This window comes from Hemitrygon akajei, chromosome 32, assembly GCF_048418815.1.
Source record: "Hemitrygon akajei chromosome 32, sHemAka1.3, whole genome shotgun sequence".
In the NCBI taxonomy this organism is placed as follows: domain Eukaryota; kingdom Metazoa; phylum Chordata; class Chondrichthyes; order Myliobatiformes; family Dasyatidae; genus Hemitrygon; species Hemitrygon akajei.
In genome coordinates, this window is record NC_133155.1 from 9,160,824 (window position 1) to 9,184,330 (window position 23,507).

Below are 23,507 nucleotides of genomic sequence, written 5' to 3' on the forward strand. Positions count from 1 at the left end.
TCGAGAAGCTTTTAAAGATCAGCAGCAAATAACAAAAAGATTGATTAAGAAGGGGAAGATAGATTATGAAAGTAAATTGGCGAAAAACATAAAAGCAGATGGTAAGAGTTTTTATAGTTACATAAAAAGAAAAAGGGTGGCTAAAGTAAATGTTGGTCCCCTAGAAGATGAGACCGGGAAATTAATGGTAGGGGACATGGAGATGGCAGAAATGCTGAACAAATATTTTGTATCAGTTTTTACAGTAGAGGACACTCAAAATATCCCAACACTGGATAAACAGGGGGCTCTAGGGGGAGAGAAGCTAACTACGATTCAAATCACCAAGGAAATGGTACTTGATAAATTAATGGGATTGAAGGTGGATAAATCCCCTGGACCGGATGGCTTGCATCCTAGGGTCCTAAGGGAAGTGGCGGTCGGGATTGTGGATGCATTAGTGATAATTTTTCAAAACTCGCTGGACTCGGCAATGGTCCCGGCAGATTGGAAAAATGCTAATGTAACTCCTTTATTTAAAAAGGGCAGTAGACAGAAGGCTGGGAATTATAGGCCAGTTAGCCTAACGTCTGTGGTTGGCAAAATGTTGGAATCGATAATTAAGGAAACAGTATCAGGGCATTTGGATAAACATAGCTTAATAGGACAAAGTCAGCATGGCTTTACAAAAGGGAAGTCATGTTTGACAAATTTGTTGGAGTTCTTTGAGGACATAACATATAGGGTAGATAAAGGGGAACCAGTGGATGTGGTGTATTTGGACTTCCAAAAGGCATTTGACAAGGTGCCACACCAAAGATTATTACTTAAAGTAAAAAATCATGGGATTGGGGATAATATTCTGGCATGGGTGGAGGATTGGCTTTCTAACAGAAAACAGAGAGTTGGGATAAATGGTTTATTCTCAGACTGGCAGTTGGTGACTAGTGGTGTTCCGCAGGGGTCGGTGTTGGGATCCCAACTCTTTACAATCTATATTAATGATTTGGAGAAAGGGACTAAGTGTAACGTATCGAAGTTTGCTGATGACACAAAGATGGGAGGGAGTGTAATGAGTGCGGAGGACATTGAAACCCTGCAGGGGGACATAGATAGGCTGAGTGATTGGGCAGACATTTGGCAGATGAAATATAATACTGACAAGTGTGAGGTCTTGCACTTTGGCAGGAAAAATAATAGAGCAAGTTATTATCTAAATGGAGAGAAACTGGAAAGTGCTTCTGTGCAAAGGGATCTGGGGGTCCTGGTGCAGGAAACACAAAAAGTTAGTATGTAAGTGCAGCAGGTGGTCAAGAAGGCCAATGGAATGCTGGCTTTTATTGCTAGGGGGATGGAGTATAAGAACAGGGAGGTCTTACTGCAGTTGTACCGGGTTTTGGTGAGACCACACCTGGAGTACTGCGTGCAATTCTGGTGTCCATATTTAAGAAAGGACATACTGGCTCTCGAGGCAGTGCAGAGAAGGTTCACTAGGTTAATTCTGGGGATGGGTGGGTTGATGTATGATGAGAGGTTGAGTAGATTGGGACTCTACTCATTGGAGTTCCGAAGAATGAGAGGCGATCTTATTGAAACATATAAGATTGTGAAGGGGCTTGATCGGGTGGATGCGGGGAGAATGTTTCCGATGATGGGTGAAACTAGGACTAGGGGGCATAATCTTAAAATAAGGGGATGCCGTTCCAGGACTGAGATGCGGAGAAATTTCTTCACTCAGAGGGTAGTGGGGCTGTGGAATTTACTGCCCCAGAGAGCTGTGGAAGCTACTACACTCAATAAATTCAAAACGGAGATAGACATTTTCCGGATAAAAATGGCATTAGGGGATACGGTGAGCGAGCAGGTAAGTGGACCTGAGGCTAGGTTTAGATCAGCCATGTGATCTCCTGGACCAGTTTTCGATAGCCTGGATGGGTCGGAGAGGAATTTTCCAGATTTTTCTCCTCAACTGGCAACTTGGTTTTTTTCCCCCAGGTGATCACATGGGTTTGGGCGGGATGAATAATAAAATAAAATGGGCGGCATGGTGCCCTGTTGGTTGGCACTGTTGCCTTGTGGAATTCGGTGAAAACTAGAGTTAAGATTGAATCAGCCATGATCTTGTTGAATGGCGGAGCAGGCTTGAGGGGCCGATTGGCCTACTCCTGCTCCTATCTCTTATGTTCTTATGTAAGATACCTGTGAAGGCTCAGTCACAGAATAAACTCAATCAAGAGATTGCTATACAGACTGATCCGAGGTTACAAACACCTAAAGGTCAACCATATATATTAGTGAATAAATATAGGAGCAGAATTAGGCCATTTGGCCCATCGAATCTACTCTGTCAATTCATCATGGCTATTCCAATTTTCCTCTTAACCCCCAATCTCCTGCCTTCTCCCCATATCACTTCATGCTCTGACCATACAAGACTATCAACCTCTGTCTTAAATATACTTACAGACTTGACCTCTGTAGCTGCCCGTGGCAACAAGTTCCACAGATTCACTACTTTCTGCCTAAAAAAATTCCTCATCTCCGTTCTAAAAGGACACCCCTCTATTCTGAGCATATGTCCTCTGCTCTTAAGACTCCCCCAACACAGGAAGTATCTTCTCCACATCCACTCTATCAAGGCCTTACACCATTCAATAGGTTTCAATGAGGTCACTCCTTATTCTTCTGAATTCCAGTGAATACAGGCCCAGAGCGATCAAACACTCTTCCTATGACAAGTCATTCAAACCTGGAATCATTTTCCTGAACCTCCTTTGAACCCTTTCCAGTTTTAGCGCATCCTTTTTAAAGGGCTCAAAATAGCTCACAATACTTCAAGTGAGGCCTCACCAGTGCTTTATTAAGTCTTAACTTTACATCCTTTCTTCTCTATTCTAGTCCTCTTGAAATGAATGCTAACATTGCATTTGCCTTCCTCAACACAGACACAACCTGCAAGTTAACCTTTAGGGAATCCTACACAAGAACTCCCAAGTCCCTTTGCTACTCAGTTTTTTGTATTTTTTCTCCATTTAGAAAACAGTCAACCCTTTCATTTCTTTTACCAAAGTGCATGACCATACGTTTCCTGACACTGCATTCCATCTGCCATTTCTTTTCCCAGTCTCCTAATCTGTATCAGTCCTTCTGTAGCCTCTCTACTTCCTCAAAACTACCTGCCCCTCCACCTACCTGCACATCATCTGCAAACTTTGCAACAAAGCCATCAATTCCAGCATTCAAATCATTGACATGTAACATAAAAAAGAATCGGTCCCAACACAGACTCGTGTGGAACACCACTGGTCACTGGCAGCCAACTAGTAAAGGCTCCTTTTAATTGCACTCGTTGCCTCCTATGAGTTAGCCACTGCTTTATCCATGCTGGAATCTTCCCTGTAATACCATGGGCTCGTAGCTTGTTAAGTAGCCTCATATGTGGCACCTTGTCAAAGGCCTTCTGAAAATGCAAGTACACAACATCAGCCAATTCTCCTTGTCTATCCTACTTGTTATTTCTTCAAAGAATTCCAACAGATTAGTCAGGCAAGATTTTCCCTTGAGGAAACCATGCTAACTACAGCCTATATTATCATGTGCCTCCAAGTACCCCAAAACCACATCCTTAACAATCGATTCCAACATCTTCCCAACTACTGAGGTCAGACAACTGGCCTATAATTTCCTTTTTTCTGTCTCTCTCCCTTCTTGAAGAGTGCAGTGACATTTGCAATTTTCCAGTCTTCTGGAACCATTTCAGAATCTAGTGATTCTTTAAGGATCATTACTAATGCCTCCACAATCTCGTCAGTCATCTCTTTCAAAACCATGGGGTGTATATCATCTAGTCCAGGCGGCTTATCTACCTTCATTCAGGCCTTTCAGATTCCCAAGAACCCTCTCCCTAGTAGTGGTAACTTCATACACTTTATGACCCCTGGAACTTGTTCCATACTGCTATTGTCTTTCACAGTGAAGACTGATACAAAATAGCTATTTAGTTCATCTGCCATTTCCTTGTCCCCCATTACTTCCTCACCAGCATCGTTTACCAGCAGTCTGATATCCACTCTCTCCTCTCTTTTACACTTTATGTATCTGAAGAAATTTCTGGTATCCTTTTTAATATTTTTGCTAGATTACATTTGTATTCCATCTTTACCTTCTTAATGACTTTTTAGTTGCCTTCTGTTGGTATTGAAAGCTTCCCAATCCTCTAGCTTCCCACTAAATTTTGCTACATTGGTTTTGGCTTTTATGTAGGCTTTGACTTCTCGTTTTAGTCATGGTTGTGTCATTTTGTCTTTAAAATATTTCTTCTTCTTTGGGATCTATATATCCTGTGCCTTCTGAATTGCTTCCTGAAATTCCAGCCATTGCTGCTCTACCGTCATCCCTGTCAGTGCTTTTCCCCAATCAATTCTTACTAACTTAATATTATTAAGTATTTTACAGTGCAGTGGATTCCAGTTAATTGGGCCATTGGTTAATTGGGACAGTCATTTGGCACATATCTTAAAGAACAAATACTAAGTGAGAAAATTGCCAGGATTCCCTTCATTTAAATAACAAAATAGAGAGAGTACAGAGGAGATTTACGAGAATGTTACCTGGGTTTCAGCATCTAAGTTACAGAGAAAGGTTCAACAAGTTAGGTCTTTATTCTTTGGAGCGTAGAAGATTGAGGGGGGGACTTGATAGAGGTATTTAAAATTATGAGGGGGATAGACAGAGTTGACACAGATAGGCTTTTTCCATTGAGAGTAGGGGAGATTCAAACAAGAGGACATGAGTTGAGAGTTAAGGGGCGAAAGTTTAGGGGTAACACGAGGGAGAACTTCTTTACTCAGAGAGTGGTAGCTGTGTGGAACGAGCTTCCAGTAAATGTGGCAGAGGCAGGTTCGATTTTGTCATTAAAAAAAAAAATTGGATAGGTATATGGACAGGAAAGGAATGGAGAGTTATGGGCTGAGTGCAGGTAGGTGGGACTAGGTGAGAGTAAGCGTTCGGCATGGACTAGAAGAGCCGAGATGGCCTGTTTCTGTGCTGTAATTGTTATATGGTTATATTTATTTGGGACACGATGCCACTTAATTGGGACAGGACTCTGTTGCTGAACAGTTTCTAACTAGCGACAGTGGTGTGCACTTGTATGCGGCCGTTAGACACTACACTGTGCTTAGAGCAAAAAGCTTTTAAATAGCACCATTCACATGTGTTTGTGTTCAAAAACCAGTGATTTTTGTCACTGATAGTTGGCAAGAAATAAGCAGCAAGACAATCCAGAACTGTTCTACTCACTGCAGTTTCAAACATTCAGGCTTGGAGATGCCAGAAATGGTTGAGAGTGAAAATAAAACAATTTCCCTACTTCAACAAGTTAGGAATGACAAAGAATTTGAAGGTATTTACAATCATTTTGAATGTTGCAATGAAAATGATTTGGCGGATGCAATTGTTAAAAACATTATATAAAGCCAGTCCATTATCTGCACTAGGTGTCTGCACTGATTTTGTTCATTTACAGTCAAACAGAACAACACTGCAGGGTACTTTTGGACGAATTCCTTTGTCAATAACTATTATCGACTGTGGAGGCTGTGATAGAACAAAGGACTCTACAGAAAGTCCTGGCAATTCTAGACAATATTTCTCACCCTCCGCATGCCACCTTAGCTGAACAGAGGGACACTTCTAGTAATAGACTAAGACAACCGCACCGCTCCAGAGAGTGCTGCATGAGGTCATTCTTACCTTTGGCCATGAGGCTCTATAATGAGTCAACCTATAGACGAAGAAGTGACGATATCCTCTTAGACTATTTGAGGCAACTTATTTTTTAATTCTTTTTTACCTCTCTTGTATTTGTATATCTGTACATTTGTAATGTTACTGTGACACTGTAATCTCCTTTGGGATTGATAAATTATCTATCTATTAGGAACTAATACGCAGTTTTATAATACTGTCACAGTATTGATAGTGTTCTAACTTGTTCTGTATTTCATTTAACTACATAATTTGTTACTCAGTTAAATAGTAGTTTGTCTTTTTTATAACTTTTTATAAAAAGCTGCACAGTTCCAGGGCAGCTCACTCACCTTTGGTCCACACTGGATACTCAGCTCTCACCTGTGGCTCCAAGCAGCTGTTTGCATTCAACAGCAGCCACAACCCAGGACACCACTTTGACAGGAAGGCTACACCAGGTAAGGGTAGCCAGTGGGTCTCATACGCCAATGAGATAGGAACACGCCTGTCTTAGCATGCAAAGTCAGCTCTGGTTAACTGGACAGCTGAGATCTACAGTGAGATCCAATGGCCAGGAAGGCAGTTCTGCAATGCTTCGTGAAGAGCAAAGGACATGACAAGGCACAGAAGACATCATGGTCATTCACTGGTACCAAGGAAGATCCCACTTTGTGGCACTTATTTGTACCACTTGAATTGGATTTCTGAGGTCGACAGAGTGGAACTTTAAAGCTTTTCGACTTTAAGACTCTCGTGCACAGGTCTCCTGTCATCATCAGACACAACGGAAAACTACTATCTTTTTAACTATTTCCTTGAAACTTTGGCTAATTGGGGCAGCTGTTTGATTGGGCCAAAATGCATTGGTCCTGATGTGTCCCAATTAACCAAAATCCACTATATATAAGAAATAGATAAGACTTCCCCTCTGTCCACTTTTAGTAATTGTCCTTTCTTATCAGCTTTATTAGCTTCTGATGCTATTCATTACAAGACTATGGAGATACAGTTACCACATCAAGTGATTTTTCTGCATCTTGATTTACAGACAAAATTGATTTATGGATGTATGTGAAAATGGAACCTGTTCATTACGTAGGGACATCCTATATTTTTAGCTATTAAGAGAACCAAACAGGAAACTGGCACCAAGGTAAAAGATCAGACATGAACTTGATGAATGGAGGAGTGGTCGTGAAAAGCTGAATAGCCTATTCACGCTTTCATTTATGATCTCATGTCTTAGCCATGACATACAGTATGCATTTCTTTAATCATACTACCATCCTCCTTTCTTTTATCATCAAAATTCTCTTACGGTCTCCTTGTCCTTAAGACTGGTTGCCCTGACCCCCACATTTCTTCATACCCATGCCTTTTAAAACTATTGAAGTTGCTGTTAACTCTCAATGGATTACCTGGATGATTTTGTGCAAGTTGGGGTAGACCTCACACGGCTGGCTGGATTGAAGAAGGGAGAGGGAGAATTCTGAGTGGACCTTCTTCATTTTTACTTCCTCTCGTGGAGAAGGAGATGCAGCATTGGACTGTACACTCCTCAAATCCTGTTCACCAAGATCTTCTGTTTCTATGCTGATAGAAAAACAGAAAACAATCAAGTGACCCAAGGAAATGTAATTTAACAATATTATGATCACTTCTGCTTTGATGTTTCTCGACAGAGTTTAGATACAATTGTAGTCAGAACTAAGTATATAGGTAATTTCCAATATTAGCAGAGAGGTAATGGTAGTATATACTGACTTTAAAATCTTCCCCCTCACCTCATACCACTTCCAATGGCAATTTCATTGACCTTGCTCGGGAACTTCCAAAACTATATTGTTTGATACCACTAAGAAAGGAGATGCAGCCAACTAGAGCTCCAATTGTTCTGAAAGGAAACCATTAAATCCCATTCTTCCTGTTTCTCTGTGCATTTAACATTTTCCTTTCACATATAGTTACCTTTTCTTTGGATAAAGATTTTGGATTTTCCTTCTGCAAGTTACTCTGTTTTTTTTTAAAAGTGATGTTAAACTGATGCCTACTGGACAGAGCAGTGTAACAAATATACAGTAAATACAAGATGTTGTGTAAATGTTTCTTGTTCTAAGAAAATCACAAATTCTCTTTTATAAGTCTTGGTCATAACTAAAGCTTTCGGGACCTCTTGATTAATCAAGATCAAAATAAAACTCCAATGACATTATCATTTTCTTAATATTGGATGAAAATTTTCAATTGTTGCTTTATCAATAAGTCATTGAAATGCTAGATCAATAACTACCTTGAAACACCAGAACTCAAATAAGAAAAAAACAGTAAGATGGCTTGGATATAATGAATGAAGACAAATTATTTTGTTGCATTACTGGTTAAAATGCAAATGGTATGATGATAAAAGAACATGATATTACAAATCTGTCGTTACTACTTGTGATGTGGAATACATATGTATAATCCTATCCATAAGTAATAATACCTTGATGGTATTATGGATTGAACTTAAAATACAAGGCCAGGTGATAGCACAAAACATCTTACCTTGACGTGGAAGCTAGAACGCCCCTCTGCACCCTCTCATCCTCAACATTATTTCTTCCAATCACAAACTTTGTAGGGATAGATTCATGATCTCTCCAAAGCTGCATGTCATGACTTTCACGGAATGCTCGGATGTGTCCGCAGAGTGTCTGCAGAAAAGTGGTGATATCAATTTCCTGCAGCAGCTCCTCACAATAATCTGTAGCCGTAAGTAGATCCTGAGAGCTGATGTAATAGGATTGTTGTAAACTCCTAAATACAGCTTTAAGACAAAAAAGAAAATACACCTTAATGATGAAGGTATTTTCAAAGCAAAGAATTTCATGCAGGCTAAAGGGAAATACAATGTACATTAAAGAGTAAACCTCAATTTTGTGAATGGATCTCTTTCTCTTCTTTTAAACAATTAATCCTGTAACAGTTATATCACAATTTAAATTCCATCAGCTTTCTTATCATTACTCAACAACTCCGTGTGAATCCATAGTACATAAAGCATGTACTGTGTTGGACAAATAGACAGAATATAGAGCTGGGAAGGGGCAAACTATAGACATACTTGAAACCAATGATGAGATTGTTTTTTTCCAACAAAGCATGGAATTAAATACACCATAAAGGATGGAAAAATTCAAACCAGAGATAATTTAAAAATAGTTCTAAATGAGAAAATAACTTAATCCCACATGTTCATTGAAGTAAATTCCATACGTCTTCACCATTGCCAATATTTACTTCTAAATATCTAATTTTATTGACGTGCAAAATGTTACATTACCATTAGAAATTTTTCTCAGCTAATTGTTTTACTCAAAACTGCCTACGTATTCACTGGCTGTGCTTTCTTATAAAACTGTTATTCAATGAAGTTATGCTGTTTGGATAATAGATGTGTAGTTCTGCTTTAAATCTCTCAATGATGAAGTAGCTTGTTGGCCATCATTAAAGTAGTAAATAGAGGGAATGCCAAGAGCAAATTAAGTTTATTTATAATTTCAATGAGAGGAAGCATAATGGAAAATTAATTGTTTTTTGCATTTTTCTATCTGACAAATGATTTCATTAAGTGCATTCAGCAATGTTTAAAACAGTAGTTAACTAAAATAAGAGAGGATATTAATTGTCCAAACCACTTTTAACTGCTGCTTTGATGCATTTTCTTTCTCTAAAATTAAATCTATTGAGAATAAATTTTTTTGAAGTTGGGCACAAAACAGGAATATTATCCATCAAGTTTGGATAACATTTGCAATATCTCAATCAACTTACAGTGTTTAATTTTTCAGAAGCAGCCAGCAATGACTTTTATATAAATAGTAACAGAAACAGTAACACTTTTAATGAGGAGTAATGGGTGGGAAGGGGGAGGGATTTTGCCATATTTCTAAAGTAACCAGGCACCTAATCACAAATCTAGAAAACTTTCAAGAATCCACTGGATATGTTGATCGGTGATGGCTGCCAATATTCATTACAGGAGCAATATTAAAGAAATAGGCTACTCAGCACATCAAATATTGATGTGAATTATGGGATTATTAGGGAATAATTCCTCTTTCAGAAACCATAGTGATTGATTTTACCTTTTACATAACATTGATGATAGTGCTCTTGCAATAAGTTGCAATAGTTGGAGAGCTCTTTGTTCCTGTGGAATTGGAATACTGGATCTGTTAACGATGAGCCTGTTGACTTCTCCTGTGACAACGACCTTAAACCAATGTTAAAACAATTGTTAGCAATTAAAAACTGTATATATCTGTCCAATAAGATGTGGATTTAATGCTGGGCATATGATCAAAGCAATATAATAAACCATTTCTAATGAAAGGTCATTGACTTAAATGTTTCTCTCTTGACAGATGCTGTCTGACCTGTATGGTTCTAATGGCTGAAAAGATAGGTTTGCTCTCTCATTAGGACAGCCACTGTATTGTCCTCATTTTTATTTGTTGGATTAATTATTCTATAATACTCTTTTGGGATCTTAATTAAGCAGGTCTTGCAGTGCTGTGTACAGAAATAAACATATTTAGCAAAGTCGGGACTAAAACGATGCTGTCATATCCCATGAAAGATTGTGTAGATTTAAGTCATCAACAAGAAAAAAAAGGAGCTACTATTGAAACATTTCTGGAACAAAAACTGATTTAAAAGAATTTGAGAACATTAAGACATCAGGATAAGACAAGTTATTGGGTTTAATACTTTAGAGTCGCATGATACACATTAACTTCTTAATGCAGCTTATAAAACATTTTGTTGTGTTCATAAAACGTGCCAAAACTCAAAGCAAGGAATGTTTTATTTCCATTCTATAATAAAAGAAATTTGATGATTGCCTGAGAGTTGTAAAACATCCTGTTATATGTAAGGGGGTCATGTGACCTTGCTGGGCTCATTACTGTTGGGGGAGGGAGGGATAAAGAGGTTGGGGTGGGGGGGGGAAAGGACTGACTCCACTGGGAGATTGTCATTGTTGACGTCTTTGCCTTCTTTTTACTCAGCAATTTCTTGCACCCCAAGAAACTCATGGAGGAAAGATAGCTTCTAAACCTAATCATCTGTCATAAGGCCCTCATTGCATCCAATTATCATCATAAATGAGATTTTCAAAGCCTGGAGGCTGGCATTGACTCCGGCACATCAAATCCCCTGTGGCTAAATGTGCTCCAATGAAACAAGAATTCTGGCTTTCATTTGGACTTTTTTAGCCTATCATTAAATTTCACTCTGCTACTAAAATACCATTTTCTGCTCATTAAATTTCCTCAGACATGACCACATAACTAATTAAGATGATCAGTTCATATAATCTCAATACCAGAGGTTGCAAGGGCTCTATTTACTGTATTAGAAATAATTAACCCTGATCAGAACACAATTGAGCCCACAGGTATCTATAAATATTCAAACATCTTCCCATCCTTTACATTTTCTAATATTTACATCTTCTAATATTTGTACATTTGTATATCTATGAACTTTGTAATGCTGCTGTGACACTGTAATTTCCTTTGGGATCAATAATGTATCTAACATCTACCTATACAGACTGCATACAAACTACTTATTTCTTCTAATTGCAACAATAATATGGGTGCAATAAAAACAGTGCCAAAACCAATCAAGTCACAAACATGCCTCAGTGTAAGTCACTTTCAATCCATCACAGCAGCTGGAGGGAACTGGATGAAAATGTGTATCCTTCTGCTGATGTTGCTCAGCAGCTGGGTGCTGTTTCAACAGCAGTTTGCTTTTTCCTTCAGATTCCAGCATCTACAGTCTCATGTCTCCTATCACAGAAGTTCTTGGTAGATGTTAAGATCATAAGATATTGGAGCAGAATTAGGCCATTTGGCCCATCGAGTCTGCTCCACCTCTTCAGCATGGCTGATCCATTTTCCCTCTCAGCCCCAATCTCCTGACTCCTCCCCGTATCCCTTCATGCCCTGACTAATCAAGAATTTATCAACCTCTGATTGAAATATACCCAATGACTTGGCCTCCACAGCTGCCTGTGGCAACAAATTCCACAGAATCCCCACTAAAGAAATTTCTCCTCACCTCCAATCTAAAAGGATGCCCCTCTCTTCTGAGGCTGTGTCCTCTGATCTTAGACTCTCCCACCATAGGACACATCCACTCCATATCCACTCTATTGAGGCCTTTCACCATTCAATAGGTTTCAATTAGGTCACCCCTCATTCTTCTGAATTCCAGTGAATACAGGACCAGAGCCCTTAAGCACTCTTCATAAGATTGACAGGCCATTCAATCTTGGAATCACTTTTGTGAACCTCTTTTGAACCTTCTCCAACGTCAGCACATGTTTTCTTGGATAAGGAGCCCAAAACTGCTCACAATACTCCAAGTGAGGCCTCACCAGTGCTTTATAAAGCTTGAACATTACATTGCTGTTCTCATATTCTAGTCTTCTTGAAATGAATGTGACTCCAACATCTTCCCAACTACTGATGTCAGACTAACTGGCCTATAATTGTGTCCTTTATTTGCTAAAGCAGTTGTGCTTTTGTTTATTTATTAAGAATTGAAACTCAGAAATGACAATTGGCCATGGTTTCACTAAGTTAGTGTCAGCTGCTTCCAGAAGGCACAGCCTCAGAACAGAAGGACGTCCATTTAGAACAGAGACGAGGAGGAATTTCTTTAGCCAGAGGGTGGTGAACCTGTGGAATTTATTGCCACAGATAGCTGTGGAGGCCAAGTTATTGGGTACATGTCAAGTGGAGGTTGATAGGTTCTTGATTAGAAAGGGCATTAGAAAGAAGAATGGGGTTGAGTGGGATAATAAATCAACTATGATGGATTGGCAAAGCACTTGATGGGCTGAATGGCCTAATATCTGCTCCCATGTTTTATGGTCTTACAACCTGCACCAGAGAACATACTCAAAAATCAGATTAGTGGAAATGTCAAGCTGTTGCTCCCATGATACACTCAGATCCGCATGTACTTACATGATTCATTCTGGCCAGAAAGAAAAAAAATATCCCCACCTGATATAAATGTCCCGGTTTGGCCGCTCTATGCAAGAATTCACAAGTTGCTCTTTCAATGAATCCAGTGAGCAGTTGTACACGTAGATCGGGCATCGAAGGCGGTCTGGATCGTTGGCGTCAACCCGCGAGGACTGTCTACTAAATGTGATGTGAAAGTCTTTCTTTGGAGGCAAACTGAACTCCACTCGTTCCTTTATTGTTTCTGAAGATGCAGAGTCAGTATCTGAGGAAGGCGATGGAGGACGGTGGTGTGGAATACATTAAGCAACACAAAAAGACAAAAAAATACTGACTAGCTGGCAGAGCGTATTAGAATAAGTGCAAGAAAAAAAAAGTAAATTTGTATTTATGTAGCAACATTGAAAGTACATTTCAAAGTACTTTGAAGGGAGATATTGTTAAAATCTAGAAAAAAGGGTCACTGTTTTTTGTACAAATTCCCAACCATGTGATAAAAACTAGATAATCTGCTTTTTTCCCCCCAAATTAAAACGGAGGACTATGAATTGGCAGGGTGAATGGCAACGCTCCTGATTTATTGAGATCTTTTGTGGTCCAGCTGTGTATTATGTCACCCAAACGATTGATGGCACTTCCAAGATGTACTATTCACTCAGTACTGCTGCAGAAAGTGGCCAAGAATCTCAGAGCTCAAGTCTCAAAAATATTCAATTTAAACTTAAAATAACAGCTTTCAGACCAAGAGGAAAAGTCATAACACCACTTCTAAGAAAACAAAGCAGCGATCATTGCAGAGAGCAACCCTTACCTGTATCAGGTTGTACTTTCTCCTTCTCTGAATCAAATAATGACATTTCATTCCCTGTTGCCGGAATCAGAGAAGGGAGTGATGGAGGCTGAGTGGACTGGTTTTCTTGTCCTGGGGATATAGAGTCTATCTTGACACTATTATTCTTTGAAATACTCATTGCTATTTGGTCAGCTTCACTATCAAGTCCACCAAAACGGCCCACTTCAGGCTTTTTTATTGCCAAGGAGGCACTAAATCCTTTCAAGTGCTCACTCAAAGAGGACTCCCTCATTTCAACTTGTAGCAGTTCTTCATTTCCTACACCAGCACTCTTTGTACTCTCATCAATCTCAGGGGCCATCAGTTGTTGCATATCTTCATAGAAAAAGAGAGCACAGAAAGAATACACATTTTTAAAAAAAGTCACAAAAAATATTAACTCCCTTATTCCGTCACTAGTTAATGATTAATATAATAAATATTATTTTCAACTTCAGTGTTAATAGAGGTATTTATGCCAGGAAAAGCCCAACAATTGTGCTTATGACCAAACTGACTGAATTTCATTTTCAAGTCGTTTGATCTTTACAATTTTCATTTTGAGCAAATTCAGCATCAGAAATATTTTCTTTATATCTGGTCTTCTTAAATTATTGTTTTGATTCACTTTGCCATCATAGTTTCCAGACGAATACGTCCGCCCTGCTTACTAAAACTCAGGGAAAAGTCCTGAGAATGTCTGGGCATGATGCCTGACATGAAGGAACCAGTCTGCTGTGTTCATCTCTGGCAACTGTGCTACAAGATGCTGACAAAGAATGGTAACAAACCACTTCAGATAGAGCTCAGTGCCTCTAGTTAAAGATCCACCTGCAGCATGACATTATGTTCGGCTCCAGGCAAATCCAAACAAAAAGCTTCCATCAGCTGCAGTTAATTCAGGTTTTTATAGACAGGACTTTTAAATAAAAGTTGTATCTTAAACTTTACACAAGTTATTTTGTGCAGTTCCTAGGGTGGCCTCTCATGGGACATCTTACCTCCTTGCCACAGAGCAGTAAATTCACATGCTCCCACATTCTATGACAATATTTCGCCTTCTTAAATTTGCTTTTCACTTAGGGAACAGGATATTTATAATGAACACTTTCAACAGATAACATTCACATTCTTTAAGATAAAAATCTAATAGTTGGAAACAAAAAGCAAATGAATAATCACACTATCAGCTTACAATGAACCTTCTAACACACCACAAAGGAACTACAGCTTTGAAAGCCATTATGTATAACTGACGGAACGGAACGCAAGAAATGAATTCTAACAAGAAAGAGGAAGTTAACTTGCCTCTTCAAGCAACACTTGTGCCAAAAAATAAAGATACTTTGATAAAACTTACCAGAAAAGGTGGCTGGCAAAAAGATGAGTAGGATCTGTTGTGCATTCACAAATCTGGTGTAACATCTCCACTGAGGAATGGTCTCATTTTCAACTGAAACTACATTGTCCTCAGTCATATCAGCATTCCCAACACTCTAATCAAGAGAAGTATATTTTTAATGCAAAGCATTAAGTAAAAATTTCAAATATTTCATTCTGGAATAAGCTTTCTGAAAATGCACTTTATTACAAGAACTGCCACATATTTTGCTCATTATCAGGAAGTATAGCCATTAGTAAGACTTTTGGAACTTTTCAGCGAGCTACAATAATCACAAAAGGTCATTCACTGGTAAAGCTGCGCAGAGCTTAAAAAGATTCAGGAGCCTTTTAGAACTTTCTGGTGGGTGACAATTACCACAATCCTTTTAGGAACACGGCAGGGGACAATAAAAAGAAATGAGGTTTAAGCAGAGTAGCCATTGTAGGAGTGGGCCAATGTTAGAGTGGTCAGGCTTTGGCTCAACAAGCTTGGGCAAGGACAGGTATAGGCTTAATCTTAAGATTAAGAAATTACAGGTATAACCAGTGCAGGCAGAATAGTAGTTCAGCTCCTCCTGTGAGATGTGGGATTTCAAGTCACCTAACTGACTCCCTGATGAGTACATCGGCTCCTGACTGACAAGGTCAAGGAACTGGAGCTGGATGACCTCAAGACCATCCAGGAGGCTGAAAACCTCATAAATAAGACATTTACAGATGTGGTCACCCAGAGTGCAGGCTCCAGATAGTAGACAGGTGAGCACCAAGAGAAATAAGGGGAGTACATAGTCAGTGCAGGGTTTCCCAATGCCCATTCCACTCAGCAAATAAATATACCCCTTTAGATACTCCTGGGGCAACCTAACAGGGCAGTTCAGAAGCAGCTAAGCTAGTGGCAAAGCGATAGTGATAGGGGCTTCGACAACTAGGGGGACAGCAGCATATTCTGCGGCCACACGACAATCCAGGATGGTTAACAAGGTAAGAGCACATGGTATTGCAGGAAAGATGCATACAAGATTGGCTCCCTGCGAGAATAAAGGAGGCCCACTCTGGCTGGCTGCCACTGACTACTGATGGTCTGCAGGGCTCGTTATTGGAACCGCTTTTCTTGTTATATATCATGATGAAATTGATGGCTTAATGGCCACGTTTACACACAATACAAGGATAGGAAGAGGAACGGGTAGTGCTGAGGAAGAAGGGAGTCTGCAGAAGGAGTTGGGCAGATTCGTAGAATGGGCAAATAAGTGGCAGATGGAATGTTGTGTAGAAGTGTATGTTTGTGCAATTTGGTAGAAGGAATAAAGATGTATACTACTTCCTAAACAGGGAGAAATTCAAAAATCAGAGGTGCAAAGGGACTTGGGTTAAAAAAGCTTCACTCCCAGAATGAGCTCAATGCCATTTATGCTCACTTTAACCATCAAAAAACATTGAGGCACCTTCACACTCCCACTGCCTCCGCTGCCCGTGATTTCAGTCTCTGAGGCCAACGTGACAGCATCCTTTAGAAGGGCAAACCCAGAGAAAGCATCCAGCCCAGACAGGTCACCCGCCCGAGTACATTTGTGCTGATGATCAATTGGCTGGGAGTGTTCACCGGTATCTTTAACCTCTCGCTGTGGCAGTCTGAGATACCCTCTTGCTTCAAACAGGTTTCAATTCTACTAGTGCCTAAGAAGAATGTGGTAACCTGCCTCAGTGACTATTATCCAGTAGAACATACAATCACTACGATGAAGTGCTTTGAGAGGTTGCTGATAAAACATATTAACTCCTGCCAGATAAGCAACTTGGATCCATCCCAATTTGTCTACTGGCACAACAAATGGCAAATACGATTTCACTCAATCCTGGAACATCTGGAAAGCGAGGGTACATACATCAGGATGCTCCTAATTGATTACAACTCAGCATTCAATATTATTATCCCCTCAAAACTAATCAATAAGCTTAAAGACCTAGGCTTCAATACCCTCCTTGTGCAACACAATCCTAGATTTCTTCACTTGCAGACCCACAATCTTCCTGCACCACAGGACCGCATGCTTAACCCCCATTCTACTCACTTTATACTTGACTCTGAGATTAAGTACAACTCCAGTGCTATACTTAAGTTTGCTGATGATACCATTGTTATTGGTCAATTCAAAGATAGTGACTTATCAGCATATAGGAGGGACGTTGAAAAGCTGGCCCTCCCTCAATGTTAGCTAGACCAAGGAGATCATTACAGGAGGACAAAACTGGAGGTCGATGCGACAGTCCTCATTAGGGGAATTAGAAGTGGAGAGGGTCAGCAGCTTTAAATTCCTTGATGTTATCCTTTCAGAAGATCTGTCCTGGGTCCAGTACTCAAGTGCCTTTACAAAGAAAGCAAGGCAGCGCCTCTACTTTATTAGAAGCTTGAGAAGATTCAGCATGTCATCTAAAACTTTGACAAGCTTCCATAGATGCACAGTGCAGAGTATACACTGATTGCATCTCGGCCTGGTATGGAAATACTATTGCCCATATACGGAAAAGCTACAAACAAAGTAGTGGATACGGCCCAATCCATCAGAGGTAAAGCCCTTTTCACCACTGAGCACATGTACATGGAGAACTGTTACTGGAAAGCAGCTTGAATCATCACCATCCAGGCCATGCTTTCTTCTTGCTGTTACCATCAGGAAGGTGGTGCAGGAATCTCAGGACCCACACCACCAGGTTCAGAAACAGTTATTACCCCCTCAACCACTAGGCTCTTCAACCAGAAGGGATAACTTCACTCAACTTCACTTGCCCAATCATTGAAATGTTCCCTAAACCTATGGACACACTTTCAAGGACTTGTCATCTCATATTCTTGATATTTATTGTGTATTTATTAATTATTATTATCTTCTTTTCTCTTTCTTTTTGTATTTTGCAGAGTTTGTTTCCTTTTCCCCACACTGGTTGTTATCTACCCTGATGGGTGTGGGTTTTACATTGATTCTATTGTGTTTCTTGTATTTACAGTGATCATTCTTTGGGGCACTCCTCTGTTTTCGTGGATGGTTGCAAAGAAATAGCATTTCAGGATGTATATTGTATACCTTTCTCTCACGTTAAATTGTACCTTTGAAAAAGGAATCTTAGAGTTGTGTATGGTGACATATACACCATGTACTTTGATAATAAATTTACTTTAAACTTTGACTATAACATAAGAGCAAGGATGTAATGCTGAAACTTTATAAGGCATTGGTCAGGCAACACTTAAGAGTATTATGAGAAATTTTGGGCTTCATATCCAAGAAAAGATTTGCTGGCACTGAGAGGGCCCAGAGGAGGTTTACTATACAAGAATGGTTCCTGGAATGAAAAGGTGAACGAATACGGAGCTTTTAATGGCTTTGGGCCTGTACCCGCTGGAGATAACAACAATGAGGGGGAATCTCATTGAAACCTACTGAATATTAAAAGGTCTTCATAGAATGGATGTGGAGAGGATGTTTCTTACAGTGGTGAATCTAGGACTAGGGGGCACAGCCTCGGAATAGCGAGACGTCCATTTAGAACAAAGGTGACGAGGAATTCCTTTAGCCAGAGGGTAGCAAATGTGTGGAATTGATTGCCACAGGCAGCTGTGGAGTATATTTAAAGTAGAGGTTGATAAGTTTTTGATTAGTCGGGGCATCAAACATTAAGGGGAGAAGGCAGAATAGGATTGAGGGAGATAATAAATAATAAAGCAGTCTCCATTGGCTGAGTAGCCTAGTTTTCCTCCTGTGTCTTCTGGTGTAAGACCAGCAATTATTGTCGATTCGTAATTTCTCTTGAGAAGATAATCTTCAATTACATCTCTCCAACAGGACTTCCTTATTCAACATACTTCTCCTAACAGTAAATATTATGTTAATTTTTATATTCTTCAAACAGGTAATAAATCATCAGATATTCCCACTGACTGATCCTTGACATCACTATAATTATACTTAATAATGCAAGGATGAAACACAATCTCAAGCAAGCGCTCCTTTCAAACTGTAAAATTACTATTTCAATATAATGTGTCCATATACTCTAAGTATAGGGAATGAATTGTGCTAAGATGTTGTATCACAAGGGAACAGGCTTGAATTAGTACTATTAAAACAATTGCACAACTCCTGCAGGCAGAAATATGTAATCATAATAAAATATAACCTAAATTTAGTAATGCTATATAAATAAAATATTTTATTACTATTGGCAACGAATTGAAGTTACAAGTTAAATCCAGGGATATGATCACATGGGAGAATCCATTCTTCACTTGTACTGAGCATTATCACGAGTGACTAAGTTCACTGCACACAACCCTTTACTGCATTAAATATTAGCTCAGAGTCCAAATTAATCACAAATGAATAGGACAAAATGTAAAGCTACTCTCAAACTTAATTCAGTTATAAACAAATTAATCAAATACATAAGATTATCATTGGAAACAACTTGTAACTAAACAATAATTTGTTAGTAGTTGAAACACAGTCATATCACATATGATGTAATCATATATCATATCATATGACATAGTCATAGTGATACCTATCACATGCGAGCCTTAAATTAAGTGCCAAGAATGTGATATTTATCCAGTTTGCTGCTGGTGGAAGCAATGTGTAATAACCTAGCCTTAGCCCAAGCAATTTACCATCTTCAAATATCAATTTCTTTCATCGTTTTTATCTGCTACATAGTTAGAAGAAAGTTTGTTAAATTTGAAACATTTTAATGCTACCCTCTTTGGAATTGGCAGAAACTCTAAATTCTCAACACTAACAAAATCTTGAAGTACTGTAATTTCACTGTGGCTTATGGGTTGTGGGCTTTATTCCATAGTCCACGTTAAAAATGTTTCTGGTTTCTGGTCAGCCCCTTTTTGTTGCTATTTTGTGTGATTTTGATTAGGGTGGACAGGCTCTGTGACCTGAAACATAGAGCTAGATTGAACTGAACTGAGTTGAAATGAATATATCTGGAATGGTGCAACGATTTGTGATTTGGTGCTTAACATCCTATGTTTTTGCTTGTTTTTTGTGTTGGAGGTTTGATGTTTTCTTTGAATGGGTTCCACGGTTTTCTTTCTTTGTTTTTATAGCTGTCTGCGGGAAGATAAGTCGCAGGGTTGTATATTACATACAGTCGGCCCTCCTTATCCGCGGATTCCATCAACCACGGATCGGGAAAACCCGTTAGTTCTCTCTCCAGCACTCGTTATTTGAGCATGTACAAACTATTTTTTCTTGTCATTATTCCCTAAACAATACAGTATAACAACTATTTACACAGCATTTACATCGTATTAGGTATTATAAGTAATCTAGAAATGACTTAAAAGTACAGGCAGTCCCCGGGTTATGAACGAGTTCCATTCCTGAGTCTGTCTTTAATTCGGATTTGAAGTCAGAACAGGTACATCCGGTATTATTTAGCGTCAGTTAGTCAAACGTTTTTCTTAGTTAAGCGGATTCAGAGCTGCACCGCCAGGTCCTAAAGACCACCGCACTGAGACAGGTTAAATAAGGGACTTGAGCATCCACGATTTTTGGTATCCACGGGGGGGGGGTCTCGGAACCAATCCCCCGCGGATAAGGAGGACCGACTGTACATACTTTGATAATGAATGTACTTTGAATCTTTGTTAACCAGGACTCTCATTTGAGTGGGATTCCCAAGGGATATTAAAAAGATTTTGGATGAGTTTAGTGGTCCAGTGCATGTCACACCACAATATACTGCTACAGACTTCCCAAACTCACCTGTAACGTGCTGGTTGAACCCATGACCTCTCTGTTATTCCCCAGGGCATGCAATGACATCATAGTGTCTTGCCTCGCCAATTTTTTGAACACTTTCAGTGGTTCTTCTAGTGAAGAAACAGGATATAACAATTAAACATGCTGCAAGCATTTTATTCTGATTGAACTAGATTTATAAAGATATTGCAATGTCCTGAAAACATAGAACTCAAATGACAGAAGCTTCATTTGTTTTTAGTTGGGATTGACAGAAATTTTAATAGAAGCAGAAACCTTTTCCTTAAACTAGCTCCTCATGTGCTAAAATGTGATGAGCCACAGAGCAAAGAAGGACAATCTCTCTTTGAAACACCTGGGTGGTGGTAGAGGCAGAAAGATTGAGGCATTTAAGAGATATTTAGGTAAGCACATGAATCTGAGGATATGGGCATTGTGTAAACAGAGAGGATTGGTCTAGTTGAGGATTACTCATTTAATTGTCTTGGCACAACATTGTAGGTCAAAAGGACTGTTCTATAGCTGTTCTATGTTGTACATAGATCCTGAACTAATATGGAAAAAAAACCATTAAGTCTTGTAGCTTATTAAGACCAAAGGTTGATACAAGCAAGTGAAAACTATCTGCATTATTTTACCTTTTACAGGTGGTAGAGTGAAGGGAATGGAATGCCCATTTCGATCCCGCTGCATAATTTGCTGCATAAAAGTTGCATGATCAGAGTCAGCCAAAGGCAATTCCCGGTCACTGAGGGTCTCTTGCAAACAATTATGAAAAAGACTCAAGAGAATCTCATTGGGCAAAGAAGTGGTTTCCTTTGCACTTCCATCATCTTCCCCTGAGAGAAAAGGCACAACAGATGATAATCCTCCAAATATACAATAGAACTCAAGCTTTAAACAGATCTTGGGATCATACAAAACAGCATCATACAGACACATAGCGTCCTATTTGTAAATAGTCTACGAGGAGGAGACAATGGGCAGTGAAGTCTCTTGGACCTGACTGGTGTGGAGCAGAGTTGCATCAGGACTCTGTGTAACGCCATTGGTGACATGGACTTCTCAAAACAAACCCAAACTACAAAGCAGGAAAAAAAGCTTTGATGCATCGCAAAACATGTTGTAGGCTTTGTCATTATGAGCAATGCATCTGTAATGCTGTACCTCACAGGTCCAGAGACCTGGCTTCAACGCTAACCTTTGGTTCTGTCTGCATAGAATTTGCATGTTCTTTCTGTGCCTTGCATGATTTGATTTCCTCTGAAAGTCCAAAGATATATCTGCAGGTAACCCTTGGGTGAGCAGCAGCACCTGCTTAGCACCCCCCACCCCCCTGATCAGGGTCATGTGAAGCCATAGGAACTGGAAATTATGGTCATATGAGCAGCTGGTGCATATAACAAGTCCTGGTTAATCGACTACTGATGCCAGGCAGATTATCTCTGAAGAATATCGATAATGGTTGGGGTCACCCACCTTGTAAAGACACTGCCCAGAAGGAGACAATGGCAAAACACTTGTGTAGAAAATATTGTCAAGAACATCAACAGTCATGGAAACATCATGATTGCTCATGTCATATGACACAGCACGTAATGAACAAACGACTGTACATTATCCCAGATGTAGTTGAGTGATAGAAGAATCAGACTGGGATTAATGGCACATGAGGGAGAAATGGGTTAGGAGGAGGGTGTGACTGAAGGGCTTACTCAGACTTCATAGATTATATGGTCTCCTACTATGCTGCAAAGACAAAAAAATTAGATTTTCTGATGGCTCCTGAGGCTCCAAAAAAGTTATAAATATTAAAAATAAATTTGAAATATAAACAATACAAGCTTTCAAATAAAGTCAGAGAAACTTTTAAATCATTAAAATACTATTATAAACAAATAATTTTAAAAACAAAGTAACATTATATCGTTCTTGTCTTACTTCCTCTCTGCTGCAGTAGCTCCAGTCATATGAACAGGTTTGCAGATTCTGTACCAGGTCAAACAAGCAGATTCCCTGGCTTAGGCACAGGGAATTCCAGCAAGGAAATGTTCTGTTATTAAACTCTATGCAGAGTCCAACTGCAGAGTGCAGTAGTAACATTTGCTAGGCTACCAATCAAGTAAGCTGCTTTGTCCTTGGAACATAGGACAGTACAGCACTTTGTCTCACAATGTCTGTGTCAACTATTATGCCAACCTAAACTAACTCCATCTGCCTGCACATGCCCACATCCATCCATTCCTTTTCTTCATGTGCCCCCTAAAGACTGCTATGACACCACTACTCCTAGCAGCACATTACAGACGTACCACGCCGCATGGAGAAACTTGCCTTATAGATCTCCTTAAAGTTTTGCTTTGCCCCTCTAGCATTTCTACCCTGACAAACAGATTCTGGCTTCCCACACTATCTACATTTCTGATTATCTTATTTCCTTTCATCAGGTCATCACCAGCCTCTAGTTACTTGCCAGCTCCTTACTTCACTCATCCCCTCCATGTTTCACCTATCACCTTGCAGTACTTCTCCCCTCCCCCCACCTTCTTACTCTGACTCTTGTTTTTTCTCCAGTCCTGTTGAAGGGTCACGGACTGAAACATCGGTTGTACTCTTTTCCATAGATGCTGCCTGGCCTGCTGAGTTCCTCCAGCATTTTTTGCGTGTTGCTTGGATTTCCAGCATCTGCAGATTTTCTCTTGTTTGTCCTTACATTACTTGTAACTTTAGGGTAACAAGCAGGTGATGAAGCAAGGGTGCGTG

General features: G+C 39.6%; 2 protein-coding genes across 2 annotated transcripts in view; one reads left to right on the forward strand and one right to left on the reverse strand.

The window, feature by feature from the left end:
- LOC140719592 (KICSTOR complex protein SZT2-like) overlaps nucleotides 1–23,507 on the reverse strand; it is a 59,981-nt gene that overhangs the window by 22,385 nt on the left and 14,089 nt on the right. The window contains exons 3-10 of the mRNA XM_073034295.1: nucleotides 21,383–21,583; nucleotides 20,748–20,854; nucleotides 14,951–15,086; nucleotides 13,570–13,926; nucleotides 12,798–13,023; nucleotides 9,861–9,988; nucleotides 8,278–8,539; nucleotides 7,149–7,323 (exon numbers count right to left, since the gene is read on the reverse strand). Of these exons, the coding sequence (XP_072890396.1) occupies nucleotides 7,149–7,323; nucleotides 8,278–8,539; nucleotides 9,861–9,988; nucleotides 12,798–13,023; nucleotides 13,570–13,926; nucleotides 14,951–15,086; nucleotides 20,748–20,854; nucleotides 21,383–21,583 (1,592 nt within the window). The remainder of the gene's footprint in view (nucleotides 1–7,148; nucleotides 7,324–8,277; nucleotides 8,540–9,860; nucleotides 9,989–12,797; nucleotides 13,024–13,569; nucleotides 13,927–14,950; nucleotides 15,087–20,747; nucleotides 20,855–21,382; nucleotides 21,584–23,507) is intronic.
- Nucleotides 1–23,507, forward strand: part of LOC140719658 (uncharacterized) — a 50,370-nt gene that overhangs the window by 2,301 nt on the left and 24,562 nt on the right. The gene's annotated exons all lie outside the window — the stretch shown is intronic.